This window comes from Aythya marila (assembly GCF_965140915.1).
Source record: "Aythya marila genome assembly, chromosome: 2".
Taxonomy (NCBI): Eukaryota; Metazoa; Chordata; class Aves; order Anseriformes; family Anatidae; genus Aythya; species Aythya marila.
The window spans coordinates 47,344,723-47,360,190 of NC_139043.1; the positions used below are offsets into that span (position 1 = coordinate 47,344,723).

General features: G+C 45.6%; 1 protein-coding gene across 1 annotated transcript; it reads left to right on the plus strand.

The window, feature by feature from the left end:
• Positions 1-1,175: 1,175 nt before the first annotated feature.
• Positions 1,176-11,219, plus strand: LRRC14B (leucine rich repeat containing 14B). Its single transcript, XM_082752113.1, has 2 exons — positions 1,176-2,083; positions 9,884-11,219. The coding sequence occupies exons 1-2, from the start codon at positions 1,179-1,181 to the stop codon at positions 10,527-10,529; spliced, it is 1,551 nt and encodes a 516-aa protein (XP_082608239.1). The 5' UTR covers positions 1,176-1,178; the 3' UTR covers positions 10,530-11,219.
• Positions 11,220-15,468: the final 4,249 nt, after the last annotated feature.

Below are 15,468 nucleotides of genomic sequence, written 5' to 3' on the forward strand. Positions count from 1 at the left end.
TCATAAGAGCTGTTCCTTCTTAGGAGCTTTCAGAGAATAAGGGGTGCATTGTCTCTATCTTTCTGATTGCAGAGACCAGCAATGACAACTCCAGAATCTAGACTGAACTTTAGTCATTGTGTTTGTTACACAGTTTTAAACTCCTTTCTTCTCCTACTTTCATTTTGTAGTAAATCAGTCCTGTATGTTCTTTTCCCTTTGTTATGCCACAGAAATATCTTTGCAAACTTAAACCTCTGAATTCTGTTTTTACATGACAATACCAAGGTTGAAGGAAAGAAAACTCATCTCTGCTATTATCAACAGATAACAGATTTAAAATATTTTCCCATTCAGTATTCCAATTAAATCATTTCTCAGAAAACTAGAAAGAAAAGACCATCAGTTGCAGAAAGTAACAGCAATAGAATGTTTACCTGGAAACTGAGAAAGTTTTAAATTTGTGCTCTATCTTTTCTTCTTGTCTTGCACTTAACCCTCAGTCTCTCATCAAAGGGAAGTGTCCTGGTCACCTAGGCTTTGAGCTCCTCTATAGTCTCTTGTATTTTCCACTGGAGCCACTACATTTAACTATTTGTTGCTGAGTAGGACGGGCAAAAGGGAGGGATGTTTTGTATCTCAGTGACTAGCACCTCAGTCTTTCCTTATGGCTATGGTTTTGAAAAAGAACCTCTATGCTAATTCTTAGAAATCTTCCACCTTGAAGTCAGTATGTGAATCCCCAGGATACTGTGGTTTTATTCATCTTAGCATAGCATCTTTCATGAAAGAAAGTGGAACAAAGATCACATTATGTATTTATGTTGGAACCCTGAATGCTTTTTTTGTATGTCGTAGGAAAGATATAAAACTATTCTCACGTATGTGTGCTGTCCTGATTTACTGTTATGGCTGGGCAGTGGTCTATGCTTAGTTGAGTTAGCTTTGTTATAAATATGTGGATTTCAGATGGTTAATGCTCTCAGAATAAAGATCTCATAGAAGTTAACTGCTGCAGAATAAGCGTAACAGGTCCAAAATAGAAAGTAGAGGATCAGCATGTGACTGTTCATTTCACCTTCCCAACAAGGCTTCCCTAAGTAGCAAGCAGCAGCTGCAGTTAAAAATAGAAGGTGATAAGCAACTAGGATCTTTAGTTAAACACAGAAGTCACCCTTCATAACAGCAAGAAAGCAACAATGAAGTCTCTCCGATTCCTTAGCGCTGAAGCATTCGTGTCAAATGCAGAGTTTGCAAGGAAGAGTCTCAGCAGTGTTGCCCATAATCTTTTTCCTCTTCTTTTTAAAGCAAGCTATTTATTAGAGCAAGGGGAAGTGATTCATGACTTGGTAAAGAACTGGCCGCTTGTCGACTTTAACATGGGAAAACTTCTGGGAACTACTATGGACTACCAGGAAGACCTGAGCCACAGAACATGCTCAGTGTGCTTGGAAAGCTGTCTTACAGGGCTGAGAGACTATGTCCTGCATCATCCTTCTCCCTATGTGAAAAGGTTGAAACTAGTGGACCTGACAGGTATAAAAGATGTTGAAGTTCAATTTTGTGACTGTAAGAAGCCAATGGGGAGGTGGGCCAGGACAGAGCTGCTCTCTAAGCTTTGTTTAGAACTGCTGGTTCACCTGCAACAAATGCAATGCAAGCCATGCACCTTTAAAATCAGTATTGATGTGCTAGTTGACTTGTTTGTTACAGAACGCAACTATGAGCTGGTAGTGCAGGCCCTGTTGCAGAAATGTTATTGTCCACTGAAGATCTGCTGTGTTGCATTCAGAGCTGACAACTTAGCTTTGCAGAAATTCTTCTATATCATAAAGCTCACTGACCCCTCTTTGTTGCGCAAACTGGAAGTAGTTCACAATGTTCGCCTGGAAATGGAACACTTGGAAATACTCTTCAACAGCATCCACTTCCCTCTGCTGATGTCCTTGACCCTGCCAGCACGAACATTTAATGTGCTGAGACACACAGCTACAGATGAACTGATGCTTACCACCATTGGAGAAAAGATGGGTGAAATGACACAACTGACTGAGCTGAGTCTGGCTTTTTCTATACTCACAGGAAGAATACAGAAACTGCTCAGGTAACTCGGTCATCCTGCTTTCAGCCAAAATGTAAAGAACAGTCATTAGTGCCATCAGGAATTTGAGAACCTTGTAGAATAAGGGAATTGCGTGTATCTCAGGGTTTTTTGTGAGAAAGAACAGCAGGAAGCTAGGGAAGAGTATTTTGGGGGGAGAAGTGGAAGTCAGTATATTGTCTAATGCATGTAGAAAACCTGACTTTCTTATTAGTCTTTCACAACCCATCTAATGAGTATGGGAATATTTTCTTGGCTGCCGACATAAGAGAGGAATATACCAGGACATCTTTGGTTTGCCCCATTCCTGAGCTTGTATCTCAGCTTGGGCTGGCCTTCAGTACAAGACTTAAAGCATATTCAAAGTGTTTTTGAGGCCTCTAGTGATTTTTTTTTCCTTTAAAAAGTAGGTTGTAAATATAGTTTCCATAAATACTTTATATTCAGATATGCAGGAAGCTATTTCAAATGGGCAGAGGAGCAGGGGATCGTGGCAATGCAGGTAGTTCCCTACATCAAGGCCTCTCAAGGCAGCCAAGGGAACTGCCAGGACCCTGTAGCCCTCATGAGAGTGGCTGATGAGGCTTGGGTGGAGCCAGGAGCACCCCTCTGTTGTACAAAGGCAGCCCTCAGCGAGAGACCAGGGCTCGGCAAGTCAGTCAGGTCATGGTGGGTTGGTTTGTGCAGCAGTTCATACAGGCGGGACAATCAGGCTGGGCAGAGTATCCCTCCCCACTCAGGGGACAGGCTCACCTATCATCTGTATCCCAGACATCCCAGCAAACCCCGCCATGATCTCCACCAGGCAGAAAGCTCTCAACAAAAAGACTATGGCAACCCAGACCAACTGCCATCCCCAAAATGTGGCTGTTCAGGTCTCCGGCTGCAGGGGGTGCCTGAGCCTGTTGCTGCCCTCTGAGGGTGGCAGAGATAACACCTGCATCACGTGTGCAGGTGAAGGATCTGATCAGCCTGGTGGCAGAGCTCAAGGAGGAGATGGAGAGATTAAGGACCATCACGGAGTGTGTGCAGGAGTTAGACTGGTGGAGCAACTCCCTGAAAGGCCTGCAAGAAAGGCACCAGTGTGATACACCCCAAACAGTCATGGACCCCCTGTAGCTGTCGGGCAGAGGGAGGGTACCTAAGAGATGAAGAGGAATAGAAATGGGTCCCTGCTCGGCGTTGCAAGCAAGCCTCCTCCCTACCTGCCTCACCTCCCTTAAAAGGTTTGAGGCTCTGGAGCTTGAGGTAAGGATGTAGGGGAAAATCCACCCAGGAGGTTCTCTAGGACATGGAAGTCAACCCCATGCCTCAAGACTTCCTCCACCAAGAAGGAAAGAAGGATATTAATTGTAGGTGACTCCCTTCTCAGGGGAACAGAGGGCCCCATATGTCAGCCAGATTCTACCTGTAGGGAAGTCTGCTGCCTCCCTGGGGCCCAGGTCAAGGACATTCCTAGCCTGGTTCACTCCTCTGATTTTTATCCCTTACTGATAATTCAGGCTGGCAGCAATGAAATCGCTGAAAAAAGCCTGAAGGCTATCAAAAGGGACTTCAGGGGATTGAGGCGGTTACTGGATGGAGCGGTGTTTTCCTTTATCCCTTCAGTGGCAGAGAGAGATACTGAAAGGACCTGGAAAGCCCACCTGATAAATACATGGCTGGGAGGCTGGTGCCATCACAGGAATTTTGTTGTTAGTTTGTTGTTGTTGGTTTTTTTTGACCATGGGGAGGTTTACTTAGCACCCGGCCTGATAGCTGCCCAGGTACCCAGCCAGTTTTTAACCCAACGAAGCATACACTAGTCCAAGTCATGAGCAGCCAGTTTCTTCAGGAGAGTGCTGTGGGAAATGGTGTCAAAAGCCTTACTGAAGTCAAGGTAGACCACATCCACAGCCTTTCCCTCATCCACTAAACACATGACTTTGTCACAGAAGGAGATCAGGTTAGTCAAGCAGGACCTGGCTTTCATAAACCCATGCTGACTGGGCCTGGTTGCCTGGTCGCCCTGCAAGAGCCACATGATGACACTCAAGACAATCTTCTCTGGTACTGAAGTCAAACTAAGAGGCCTAGAGTTTCTCGGGTCTACCCTCCATCCCTTCTTGTAGATGGGCATCCCATTTGCTAGCTGCCAGTTGACTGGGACCTCCCCTGATAGCCAGGTCCGCTGATAAATGATGGAAAGAGGCTTAGTCAGCTCTTCCACCAGTTCCCTCCATACCCTTGGGTGGATCCCATCTGGCCCCATCAACTTGCATGCATCTAAGTGCTCTATCAGGTCACCAGCCATTTCCTCATGGATTATGAGGGCCACATTCTGCTCCCCATCTCCTTCCACCAGCTCAGGATACTGGGTACCCAGAGAACAACTGGTCTTGCCACTAAAGACTGAGGCAAAAAAGGCATTAAGCACCTCCACCTTTTCCTCATCTCTCGTCACTAAGTTTCCCCCTGCATCCATTAAAGGATGGAGATTCTCCTTAGTCCTCCTTTCCGTGTTTATGTATTTATAAAAACATTTTCTGTTATCTTTAGCAGCAGTAGCTAGATTAAGCTCCATATGAGCTTTGGCCTTTCTAATTTTGTCCCTGCACAGCCTAACAACATCCTTATAGTCCTCCCAAGTGGCCCGCCCTCTTTTCCAAAGGTCATAAACCCTCTTTTTTTTCCTAAGCTCTAGCCACAATTCTCTGTTCAGCCAGGCCAGTCTTCTATTGCGTCAGCTTGTCTTTGGGCAGGTGGGGACAGACCACTCCCAAGCCTTTAAGATTTCCTTCTTGAAGACTACCCAGCCTTCCTGGATTTCTCTGTCCTTCAGAACTGCCTCCCACGGGACTCTGCCAACCAGTGTCCTGAACAGCTCAGTCTGCCCTCCAGAAGTCCAAGAAAGTGGTTTTACTGATACCCCGCCTGACTTCACAACCTTTCAGGTCCCTGACCCGGGCCCAAGGGAGGCAGCAGACTTCCCTACAGGTAGGGTCAGGCTGACGTATAGGGCCCTCTGTTCCCCTGAGCAGGGAGTTGCCTACAATGATCACCCTTCTTTCTTTCTTAGTGGAGGCAGTCTTGAGGTGTGGAGTTGACTTCCTCGCCCTAGACATTCTCCTGGGTAGACTTTCCACCTCATCCTCGCCCACCAGTCTCTCAAGCTCCAAGATGTCCAACCTGTTGTGAAAGGGCACCTCGGAAGGCGAGGATGGTAGGGAGGGGGGTTCCCTGTGACACTGAGCAGGGACCTGTTTCCATTCCTCTCCATCTCCTAGGTCCCCTCCCTCTGCTCCACAGTGACAGGGCAGAGGGTCCACCACTGTTCGGGGTGTCTCACCCCAGTGCCTTTCCTTCAGGCCCTGCAGGGAGTTGCTCCACAAGTCTAATTCCCTCTCACACTCCCTGATAGCCCTCAATCTCTCCACCTTGAGCTCTGCCACCAGGCTGACCAGGTCATCCACCTGCTCACGCCTCACACACACGGTGTCCCTGCCGCCCTCAGATGGCAGCAACAGGCTTAGGCGCTCCCTGCACCCAGAGACCTGAACTGCCACATTTTGGAGCGGGCACTCAGACTGGGTCGCCACAGACTTTCTAGAAAGAGCTTTCTGCCTAGTGTAGACCATGGCGGTTTAGCTACAGGTAGGCAGACGGTAGATGAGCTTTCTTCTGAGCGGGGAGGAAAGCTCTGCCCCGTCTGAGCGCACCCTGCCCTGACTGAGGCACCAGACCCTGTTTGCCCATCCTGGCCACCGCAATCCCTACGGGCTGTGTTTGAACGGCCAGGGAGGGGGTGCTCCTGGTTCCGCCCGCACCTCATCAGCCTCCCTGGCGGCTCCCTCAGATGTCTCGAGTGGCCTCGATGCCGGGAAGCAAACCCTGCCTGTCCCGATCCCCCGCTCCGCTGCAGAATGCATCTGCCCCGGAGCCGAGCGCCTCAGCTGCAAAATGGCGGCAACGCCCTCTTGGGTATTTCAAAACATACAGCAGAGACAAAATTGAAATAAAACCTGATGTTTTGCTAGAATTCTGATTGGCTTTCATCTTGGAATGAATCCTTCCTTAAAGGATATGATAAAAACCTCTTGAATGGTAACAGCTTTCTAAAAGAAGTCACCAATGCTTTCATGGTAGTAGTGATCTGATATTAATTCAGCAAATAATGGAACCTGACAGAATATAACATAATACATATAACATAACGAGACTTTAGGGGGCTGGGTCGGTTAGTGGATGGAGCGGGAGTGCAGGTGGTGTTTTCATCCATCCCTACGGTGGCAGGGAGGGGTACAGAGAGGACATGGAAAGCCCACCTGTTAAACACGTGGCTCTGGGGCTGGTGCCAACGCAGAAATCTTGGGTTTTTCAACCATGGGGCACTTTACTCGGCACCTGGCCTGATGGCCGCAGACGGGTCCCTATCTTTTAGGGGAAAAAGGATCCTGGGCCAGGAGCTGGCGGGGCTCATTGAGAGGGCTTTAAACTAGGTGGGAAGGGGGATGGGGCTGAAGCTAGGATTGTTGGGGCTGTGCCAGGGGGAACAATGGCAAGGCTGGAGGATAAGGCAATGACCCAGCTGAAGTGTATCTACACCAATGCACGCAGCATGGGTAACAAACAGGAGGAGCTGGAAGCCATCGTGCAGCAGGCAGGCTATGACTTGGTTGCCATCACGGAGACGTGGTGGGACCAGTCTCATGACTGGAGTGCTGCAATGCCTGGCTATAAGCTCTTCAGAAGGGACAGGCAGCACAGAAGGGGTGGTGGTGTGGCTCTCTATATTAGAGAGTCTTTCAAGGTTGTAGAACTCAAGGCTGGGAACGACAAGGTCGAGTCCCTTTGGGTTAGGATCGGCAGGGACAACAAGGCTAGTGTCCTGGTCGGGGTCTGCTATAGACCGCCGAACCAGGATGAGGAGACGGATGAGGAATTCTACAGGCAGCTGACAGAAGTTGCGAAATCTTCAGCGCTTGTTCTCATGGGGGACTTCAACTTCCCTGACATATCCTGGAAGCACAACACAGCCCTGAGAAAGCAGTCTAGGAGGTTTCTGGAGAGTGTGGAAGATAGCTTCCTGACGCAGCTGGTTAGTGAACCTACCAGGGGTGGTGCCCCGCTAGATCTTCTCTTCACAAACAGAGAAGGACTGGTGGAGGATGTGATTGTCGGGAGCTGTCTTGGGCAGAGTGACCACGCAATGGTGGAGTTCACTATTCTTGGCGAGGCCAGGAAGGGGACCAGTAAAACCGCTGTATTGGACTTTCGGAGGGCTGACCGAAAGCTGCTCAGGACACTAGTTGGTGGAGTCCCTTGGGAGGCGGTTCTGAAGGGCAGAGGGGTCCAGGAAGGCTGGGCGCTCTTCAAGAGGGAAATCTTAATGGTGCAGGAAAGGTCTGTCCCCACGTGCCCAAAGATGAGCTGGCGGGGAAGACCACCCTGGCTCAACAGAGAATTGTGGCTTGAGCTTAGGAGAAAAAAGAGGGTTTATAATCTTTGGAAAAGTGGGCAGGCCACTAGGGAGGACTTTAAGGATGTAGCGAGGCTGTGCAGGGACAAAATTAGGAAAGCCAAAGCTCATCTGGAGCTCAATCTGGCTACTGCCATTAAAGATAACAAAAAACGTTTCTATAAATACATAAACACAAAAAGGAGGACTAAGGAGAATCTCCATCCTTTACTGGATGCGGGGGGAAACTTAGTTACAAGAGATGAGAAAAAGGCGGAGGTGCTCAATGCCGTCTTTGCCTCAGTCTTTAGCGGCAATACCGGTTTTTCTCTGGATACCCAGTACCCTGAGCTGGTGGAAGGGGATGGGAAGCAGGATGCGGCCCTCACTATCCATGAAGAACTGGTTTGTGACCTGCTACGGCACTTGGATGTGCACAAGTCGATGGGGCCGGATGGGATCCACCCGAGGGTACTGAGAGAACTGGCAGAGGAGCTGGCCAAGCCACTGTCCATCATTTATCAGCAGTCCTGGCGATCGGGGGAGGTCCCAGTTGACTGGCGGCTAGCAAACGGGACGCCCATCTACAAGAAGGGACGGAGGGCAGACCCGGGAAACTACAGGCCTGTCAGTTTGACCTCAGTGCCAGGAAAGCTCATGGAGCAGATCCTCCTGAGAGTCATCACGCAGCACTTGCAGGGGAAGCAGGCGATCAGGCCCAGTCAGCATGGGTTTATGAAAGGCAGATCCTGCTTGACGAATCTGATCTCCTTCTATGACAAAGTGACACACTGGGTGGACGAGGGAAAGGCTGTGGATGTGGTCTACCTTGACTTCAGCAAGGCTTTTGACACCGTCTCCCACAGCATTCTCCTCAAGAAACTGGCTGCTCTTGGCTTGGACTGGCGCACGATTTGTTGGGTTAGAAACTGGCTGGATAGCCGGGCCCAAAGAGTCGTGGTGAATGGAGCCAAGTCCAGTTGGAGGCCAGTCACTAGTGGCGTCCCCCAGGGCTCGGTCCTCTTTAATATCTTCATCGATGATCTGGACGAGGGCATCGAGTGCACCCTCAGTAAGTTCGCAGATGACACCAAGTTAGGTGCATGTGTCGATCTGCTTGAGGGTCGGAAAGCTCTGCAGGAGGATCTGGATAGGCTGCATCGATGGGCTGAGGTCAACTGCATGAAGTTCAACAAGGCCAAGTGCCGGGTCCTGCACCTGGGGCGCAATAACCCCAAGCAGAGCTACAGGCTGGGAGATGAGTGGTTGGAGAGCTGCCAGGCAGAGAAGGACCTGGGAGTGATGGTGGATAGTCGGCTGAATATGAGCCAGCAGTGTGCTCAGGTGGCCAAGAAGGCCAACGGCATCCTGGCTTGTATCAGAAACAGTGTGGCCAGCAGGGCTAGGGAGGTGATCGTCCCCCTGTACTCAGCTCTGGTGAGGCCACACCTCGAGTACTGTGTTCAGTTTTGGGCCCCTCGCTACAAGAAGGACATTGAGGTGCTTGAGTGGGTGCAGAGAAGGGCAACGAAGCTGGTGAGGGGCCTGGAGAACAAGTCCTAAGAGGAGCGGCTGAGGGAGCTGGGCTTGTTCAGCCTGGAGAAAAGGAGGCTCAGGGGCGACCTTATCGCTCTCTATAGGTACCTCAAGGGAGGCTGTAGTGAGGTGGGGGTTGGTCTGTTCTCCCACGTGCCTGGTGACAGGACGAGGGGGAATGGGCTTAAGTTGAGCCAGGGGAGTTTTAGGTTAGATGTTAGGAAGAACTTCTTTACTGAAAGGGTTGTGAGGCATTAGAACAGGCTGCCCAGGGAAGTGGTGGAGTCACCATCCCTGGAAGTCTTCAAAAGACATTTAGATGTAGAGCTTAGGGATATGGTTTAGTGGGGGCTGTTAGCGTTAGGTTGGAGGTTGGACTCGATGACCTTGAGGTCTCTTCCAACCTAGAAATTCTGTGTGATTCTGCAATTCTGTGATTCTGTGATAATATACACATAGTATGTTACCTAATTAATGCCCTCTAAACCAAAGCAGTTTGAGTCAACCAGCTCGGCACTGTGATCTAGTGGTTGGCACACTGCCCATGGCAGGGAGGATGGAGGTAGATGATCTTTAAACTCCATTCCAACCCAAGGCATTCTGAGTCCTGTAAGGTAGGAGATAATTTACAGAACTGATTGCAGGAGCAAAATATACTTGTCATTGTTGGAACATGCTTCTGTTTCTCAAACGAGACTAATAAATTAAAGAATGTGGCATATGGCTGCATTCATAATGTGAATAGTTGTGTGAAAATTTGTGAATGTAGCTTTTCAATGTTTTATGGAATATTTATTTATTTATTTATTTATTTATTTTTAATTCTGCAGCCCACTAAAAACTCCGCTGAAGATGCTGGATGTTTCTAACTGCTCATTGAACCATGATGATATGGCCTATTTAGCCAATAGCTTCCATTCTTATCACTTGGAAGTCCTGGACCTGAGTGGGCATGATATACCTGGCCTTTACCCATCAACATTCTTCAAACTTCTTAGCCATTCCTCTTCAGTGCTTAGGAGTCTTATCTTGGAGGACTGTAATATCCAAGATAGTCATGTCAACATGCTGATTTTAGGCTTAAGCCCTTGTCATAAATTACAGGACTTTAAATTTCTTGGAAACCCACTGTCATCTGAAGCACTTAAACACCTTTTCACATTTCTCTGTGAATTGCCAATGCTAAAAAATGTGGAGTTTCCAGTTCCAATGGACTGCTACCCTATTGGCATCAGCTACCCAATTGATGATGCCAGTCTCTGCAGATTTGATCACCAAAAATATGAAAAAATAGCAGAGGAGCTTAATCTCATTTTACTCCAAGGAAATCGGGAGGATGTGAAGGCTTCAACTCCACTCTTTGGCAGTTATGATGCAGCTGTTCAGGAGACAAATGAAGAATTGGGAGCCTATTTGATTATGTCCTTTAAGGAGACTTTAGAAAAGTTCACTGCTTCTCTTAGCAAAATGAGTTAAAGGTATAACACAGTGGTGATCAGACGTTCTGCCGAATCAGAAGCTAGTTTAGTCTTTAATGGAAATGTGGCCTTCATTGATCAGTTTTGAGTTTTCTTTAATTTCTTTAATTTCTGGACTGAATTTACTTCTGTTTTAATATCTTCTGCTCATCTGAGGTATTTTAATTATGCTATTTCATACCACTTACATAAAATACTGCTTCATCTCAAAAGAAGGGAAGATCCTTAATAGCTTATCTTTTTACACAAAAGCACTTAAGCACTTTGTTTCTTAGTAAAACAAGAGGTGTCTAAGCTTGGCTGACTTCTACAGTTTTCTCTGATTTGTCAGTGAGGCTTACAGCCCAACAGAAAAGAAGAGTGACATTTATTTGGCAAGCCCCTATGCAAGAAATGTATTTGAGTAAGTGTACACAGCATCCCAGACCCCTCAACAAACTGTATTAGAATGTGGATAAAGTGGCTAATGGAGTGTCAGAATGCAGCAGTAGGGCCACAAAAACACATCTAGGGAACGTACTATAAAAGAGGAGGAAACTCTGGGCAAGTGTCATAGTCTACTCAACTTCTCGCCTGTAACTCTGCAGATGGGCCAAAGAGAAAGATACTAGCAAATCTTATGTATCATCATCTGATTTGAGACATCTGCTGAAAGCCTGTCAACTCTATCAGAATCCAAACTGGAGACTTGGTTATCTTCTATTTTGGGAAGGGAAGGGAAGGGAAGGGAAGGGAAGGGAAGGGAAGGGAAGGGAAGGGAAGGGAAGGGAAGGGAAGGGAAGGGAAGGGAAGGGAAGGGAAGGGAAGGGAAGGGAAGGGAAGGGAAGGGAAGGGAAGGGAAGGGAAGGGAAGGGAAGGGAAGGGAAGGGAAGGGAAGGGAAGGGAAGGGAAGGGAAGGGAAGGGAAGGGAAGGGAAGGGAAGGGAAGGGAAGGGAAGGGAAGATGCTTGGTTCCACGACCAGCAGTCTGCCATTAAATAGAGAACTATATACTCCATTAGTTCTTGAAAACTTGGCACAGAAAAAGAATGTTTGGCAGGAGTTTAAGTATCATAATATTAAAGATCATTATTAGGATAATAAAGGCAGCCTACTGGAAATACTACTGGATCTTATCAACTGAGAGTGAGGAAGAAATGTTCTTGTAGGCAGTGCTGGCTTATGAAGCCTCCTGTTCATCTACATTAAGATTATGCAAGCAGCTTCTAACCTAGCTTCAAACAAACAAACAAACAAACAAAGAGTGAGCACTGTGCAGAACTTACAAGTTCCACAGCATACATTTAAATGAATTTTGGATGTCTTCTAAGCTTATGCTCTTCAATATATTTTATTGATTAAACACATGATGATAAAATGTAAAATGGAAAGTGAATTGACATGACCATTTATGTTTACAAAGTGCTAGAAAAAGCTATAAGAAGTCTTAGATGCCAACCTGTACATTCATGATTTAGAAAATGCCAGAACTGGTTTCCACATGGTCTAGCTTATAATTACGTAGAGTTACATGTGCAACCTTGTCTTTGCCTCCTTCTGGCCTCTTGTATGAGGACTGACAGCTATCTAGGCAACTAACTCTTACACTTTCCCTCCCTCTGATCTTGCCCTTCCTTCTATCCTAGACTTGACCCATCTTTTTTCAGCCAGACGTAGGTAGTTTGAATTTTGCTAGGCCAAGGACCTGCTGCAATGAGTGGAGGATTGGCACTTCCTGTTGCTGGGAGAGACCATGCCATTTACATTAGGTGCAAACCCCTGTGTAGTGATTACTCCATGCTGGCAGCAGGACCAGCTAACATGCTGTGTCTGGAGCTGAAGACTGACTATTTTAAAAGCATATTGTGCTCCAAGAGTAAGTCCTTGCCTGTTTCAGTGCACACAAAATAGCTTGTTCATAGATCCTCTTTTTTTGGAACATTTAGATGCCTTATGAGAACTGCTGCCTATACAGCTGTCTCTCTTTGCTTTCTCCTTGACTAAAGCCAGTCCTGGTCCACTTTTTAAATTTTATTTCCTCTTTCTTCTGCTTCCCACAAACTCCTGCCTGTCTTCCATTTTTCAGTGACACACACCCTATGCTGTCAATTTATGTCTCTCAGGGCCAGGATAAGGATGTAGAGACAATGGTTTTAGTTTAGTTTAGTTTTAGTGTGATGCCTATTTCAAATCTTTTCTTTGAGGCTGCAGTACCTTGCTTTAAAGAAGTGGTGCACATACATCACTGCATGCAGAGTAGCTATGATTGGAGCACATGGTTCCATGTGTCCAGTGCATTTGGATCCTGTTCCTGTGAAGCCAGCTGCTTTGCAGAAGCACGTAGACATTTTCAAAGCTTTGTGATCTTCTAAAATGCACTTTGATAGGATTGAAGCAAAAGTGTTATTGTTTACAGATATATATTAAAATTGTAGTACATGAAATGTACCATGTAAAATACATAATTTCAATATAATTGAATCCAAAATGCAGAGCTACAATAGAACACTATTATATGACAACTGTATTTTACTGACACAAAACTATAGTGCATTTAGAACTTAATAGAAAATGCCATATTTGGGGGGAGGAGGGATTTCTACCTTTTTGTAATGAAGTCAGGTATTTTTTTTCTCTCTGAAATCACATGATTTTCAGCTTTAGAGCAAACTTGTTCTAGGTTCTGAAGTACTACAGACCAGCTGCATGCAATTACTTTTGCTGTGGTAACAGTCACTTCTTTGTAGAAACACTGTCCATAACTCTCAGATATCCTACTTTCTCTCTTGAGTTGCTTTCTTAATTATGGTTGCTAGTGTTTTAAATACAGGCTGAGCTGTAACATTTTGGCTTTGCCCAGGCTTACTGCAACAAGAACATCTGCTGTCTCTCAGAAGGATCTCTGCATGCCTTCTGTCCCAGCAGTGCTGTTTATGGTTTGGGCCTGCTCTTTCTTCCTTTATCTGTGTGTATAGGACTTGGCGTTCTGCTGTAAAAGAAGATGTACTAATGCTACAACTACCTAAGCATTTAAGGTTAACCTGTACATTGCAAGTACTGCCAGGTTTCAACTTAATCTATACTTGAGTCCCCTCCCAAAGGACAATCTTTCTACTTTGTACCAACCTGGAGCCTTGTAGTTGATATTGCCAGCTATAGCCATTTAAAATCATGGAACAGAACTCAAAATGCCCTAAGATTTTAAATTAAATTTATCTTTTATTTCAATTCTGTTTCTTATAGGTTTATGTTACAGGAAATTCTCATTTTTGAGAATTACCATTAAACACAAGGTTTAGTAAAGAGAGAGGATCTATTTCTTTTGCTGTTTGTGCAAAAGCTAAAATTCTCATGTTTGTGAATGCTGGGTTATCTTAGGCAACAAAATAATATAATACAGGAAAAAAAGGGGGACTGTTTGACAATACTGTGTTACTGATGTTCCAGTAGCATTTATTCTCAATGATACCTTCTCTAAGTTCTCTGAAGTGGCAGTCACCCATAAGTTTCAAATACTTGCAAACAATAAAGACTAAGAAGGGATACACAAATACATTTATTTATTTTAAAAGCAGTGGAAGTTGTTAGAAACATCCCTCCCCTTTGTACAGAATTTTTTATAAGAAACTCTACATAGCTAAACAGCCACACCCTATGAAGAATGGAATCTGTTAAAAGTGAAATGGTTAGCAATTCCTTGGTAACAAAGTAATTTGTCCCATAAGAATTAATGTGACATTGGGGCAGGGACACAGTACAGGTACTTTAAGAAACACAGCTAGTCTAAGTATATAGTGAAAGTATGTGTGGCATGGAAAATTTAGCAGCAGCAGCAGGACAGGCAACTGGAAGAAATGTTGGCTTTTTGGAATAGACAACTGTTCTGAAAGATCACTGCTTCAGCAATGAAACTGAAGGCAGTTGTTTCCTCTGAGGTCTTTGTTGCCTCTTTCTGAAAGGTTATGTTGTCAGCATCACTGTCTTTCTTAGATGAATCAAAGACAAAAAAAAAAAAAAGTGAAGGATGGAAAGCAAGGCAACAATGGCAATTAGCAGAGCAAGGTATAAAATAATTGGTGACAAACTCTCAAACAGTGGATAGAGATCTAACAGACTATGGTGCCACCAGTTCTGAAGATCAGCCATCTTTCCTTCTGAAATCCCAATGATATTTTATTGGCTTTTTCTTCTTTATCTGCCTTTATAGTTCCACCTGTGCACATTTCTGGTCAGTGCAACCTCTTTCAGAAATGCCTTGCTGCATGGGAAAAAAATATAAACCCTGCAATTCTGTGGAAAAATTTGGAAGATCAGCAAGGTGCTTTCCTGAAAGCCTTCCTTTGATGTTATATATTCTCAACCTTGGTAAAGAACATCTCTGCAGGTAGCGTGACTGTGCAAGACTGAGCAAGTTACAGATTTTAACAAGACGGTAATAGTGTGACAGTGCAGGTAATCAGGTGGTGATCATTTCAAATGAGACCACACGTCACCATAAATGATAGAAAGCTGTGATTTTTTATTTATTTATTTTTTGTGTTGAACCTACTAACTAAACAGAATACTTCTGAGCCAAGGCTCAACAGCCCATACCTTGTTTGCTTCAGAACTGTGAGTTCTGCCTCTTCATAGCAGAGATCCACAAGTCTACCCTCTGGTAACCCTCCATAGTGTAAAGGAAACTATAAGGGGTTTCTAAGGTGGGGATTCTGTAAGATAAGAGGACCCAGCCAGGCTGACTTGGAGAAGTGACAGACTGTGACCTTGCAGAGAAATAGCCTTCCTCAGTCTCATAGAGTCTACAAGGGTGTGACATACTTACTGAGTACTGATGAATGGGCATATATTGTGGATAGTGTGTGAAAGAAAACATGGTTCTGTTCTGGGATTTCAAAGAGGAGAAGAAACTGGTCTGAGAGGTGGAAGAAGAAGCTCTCTGGAAAGAGTTAGCAAGTCCAC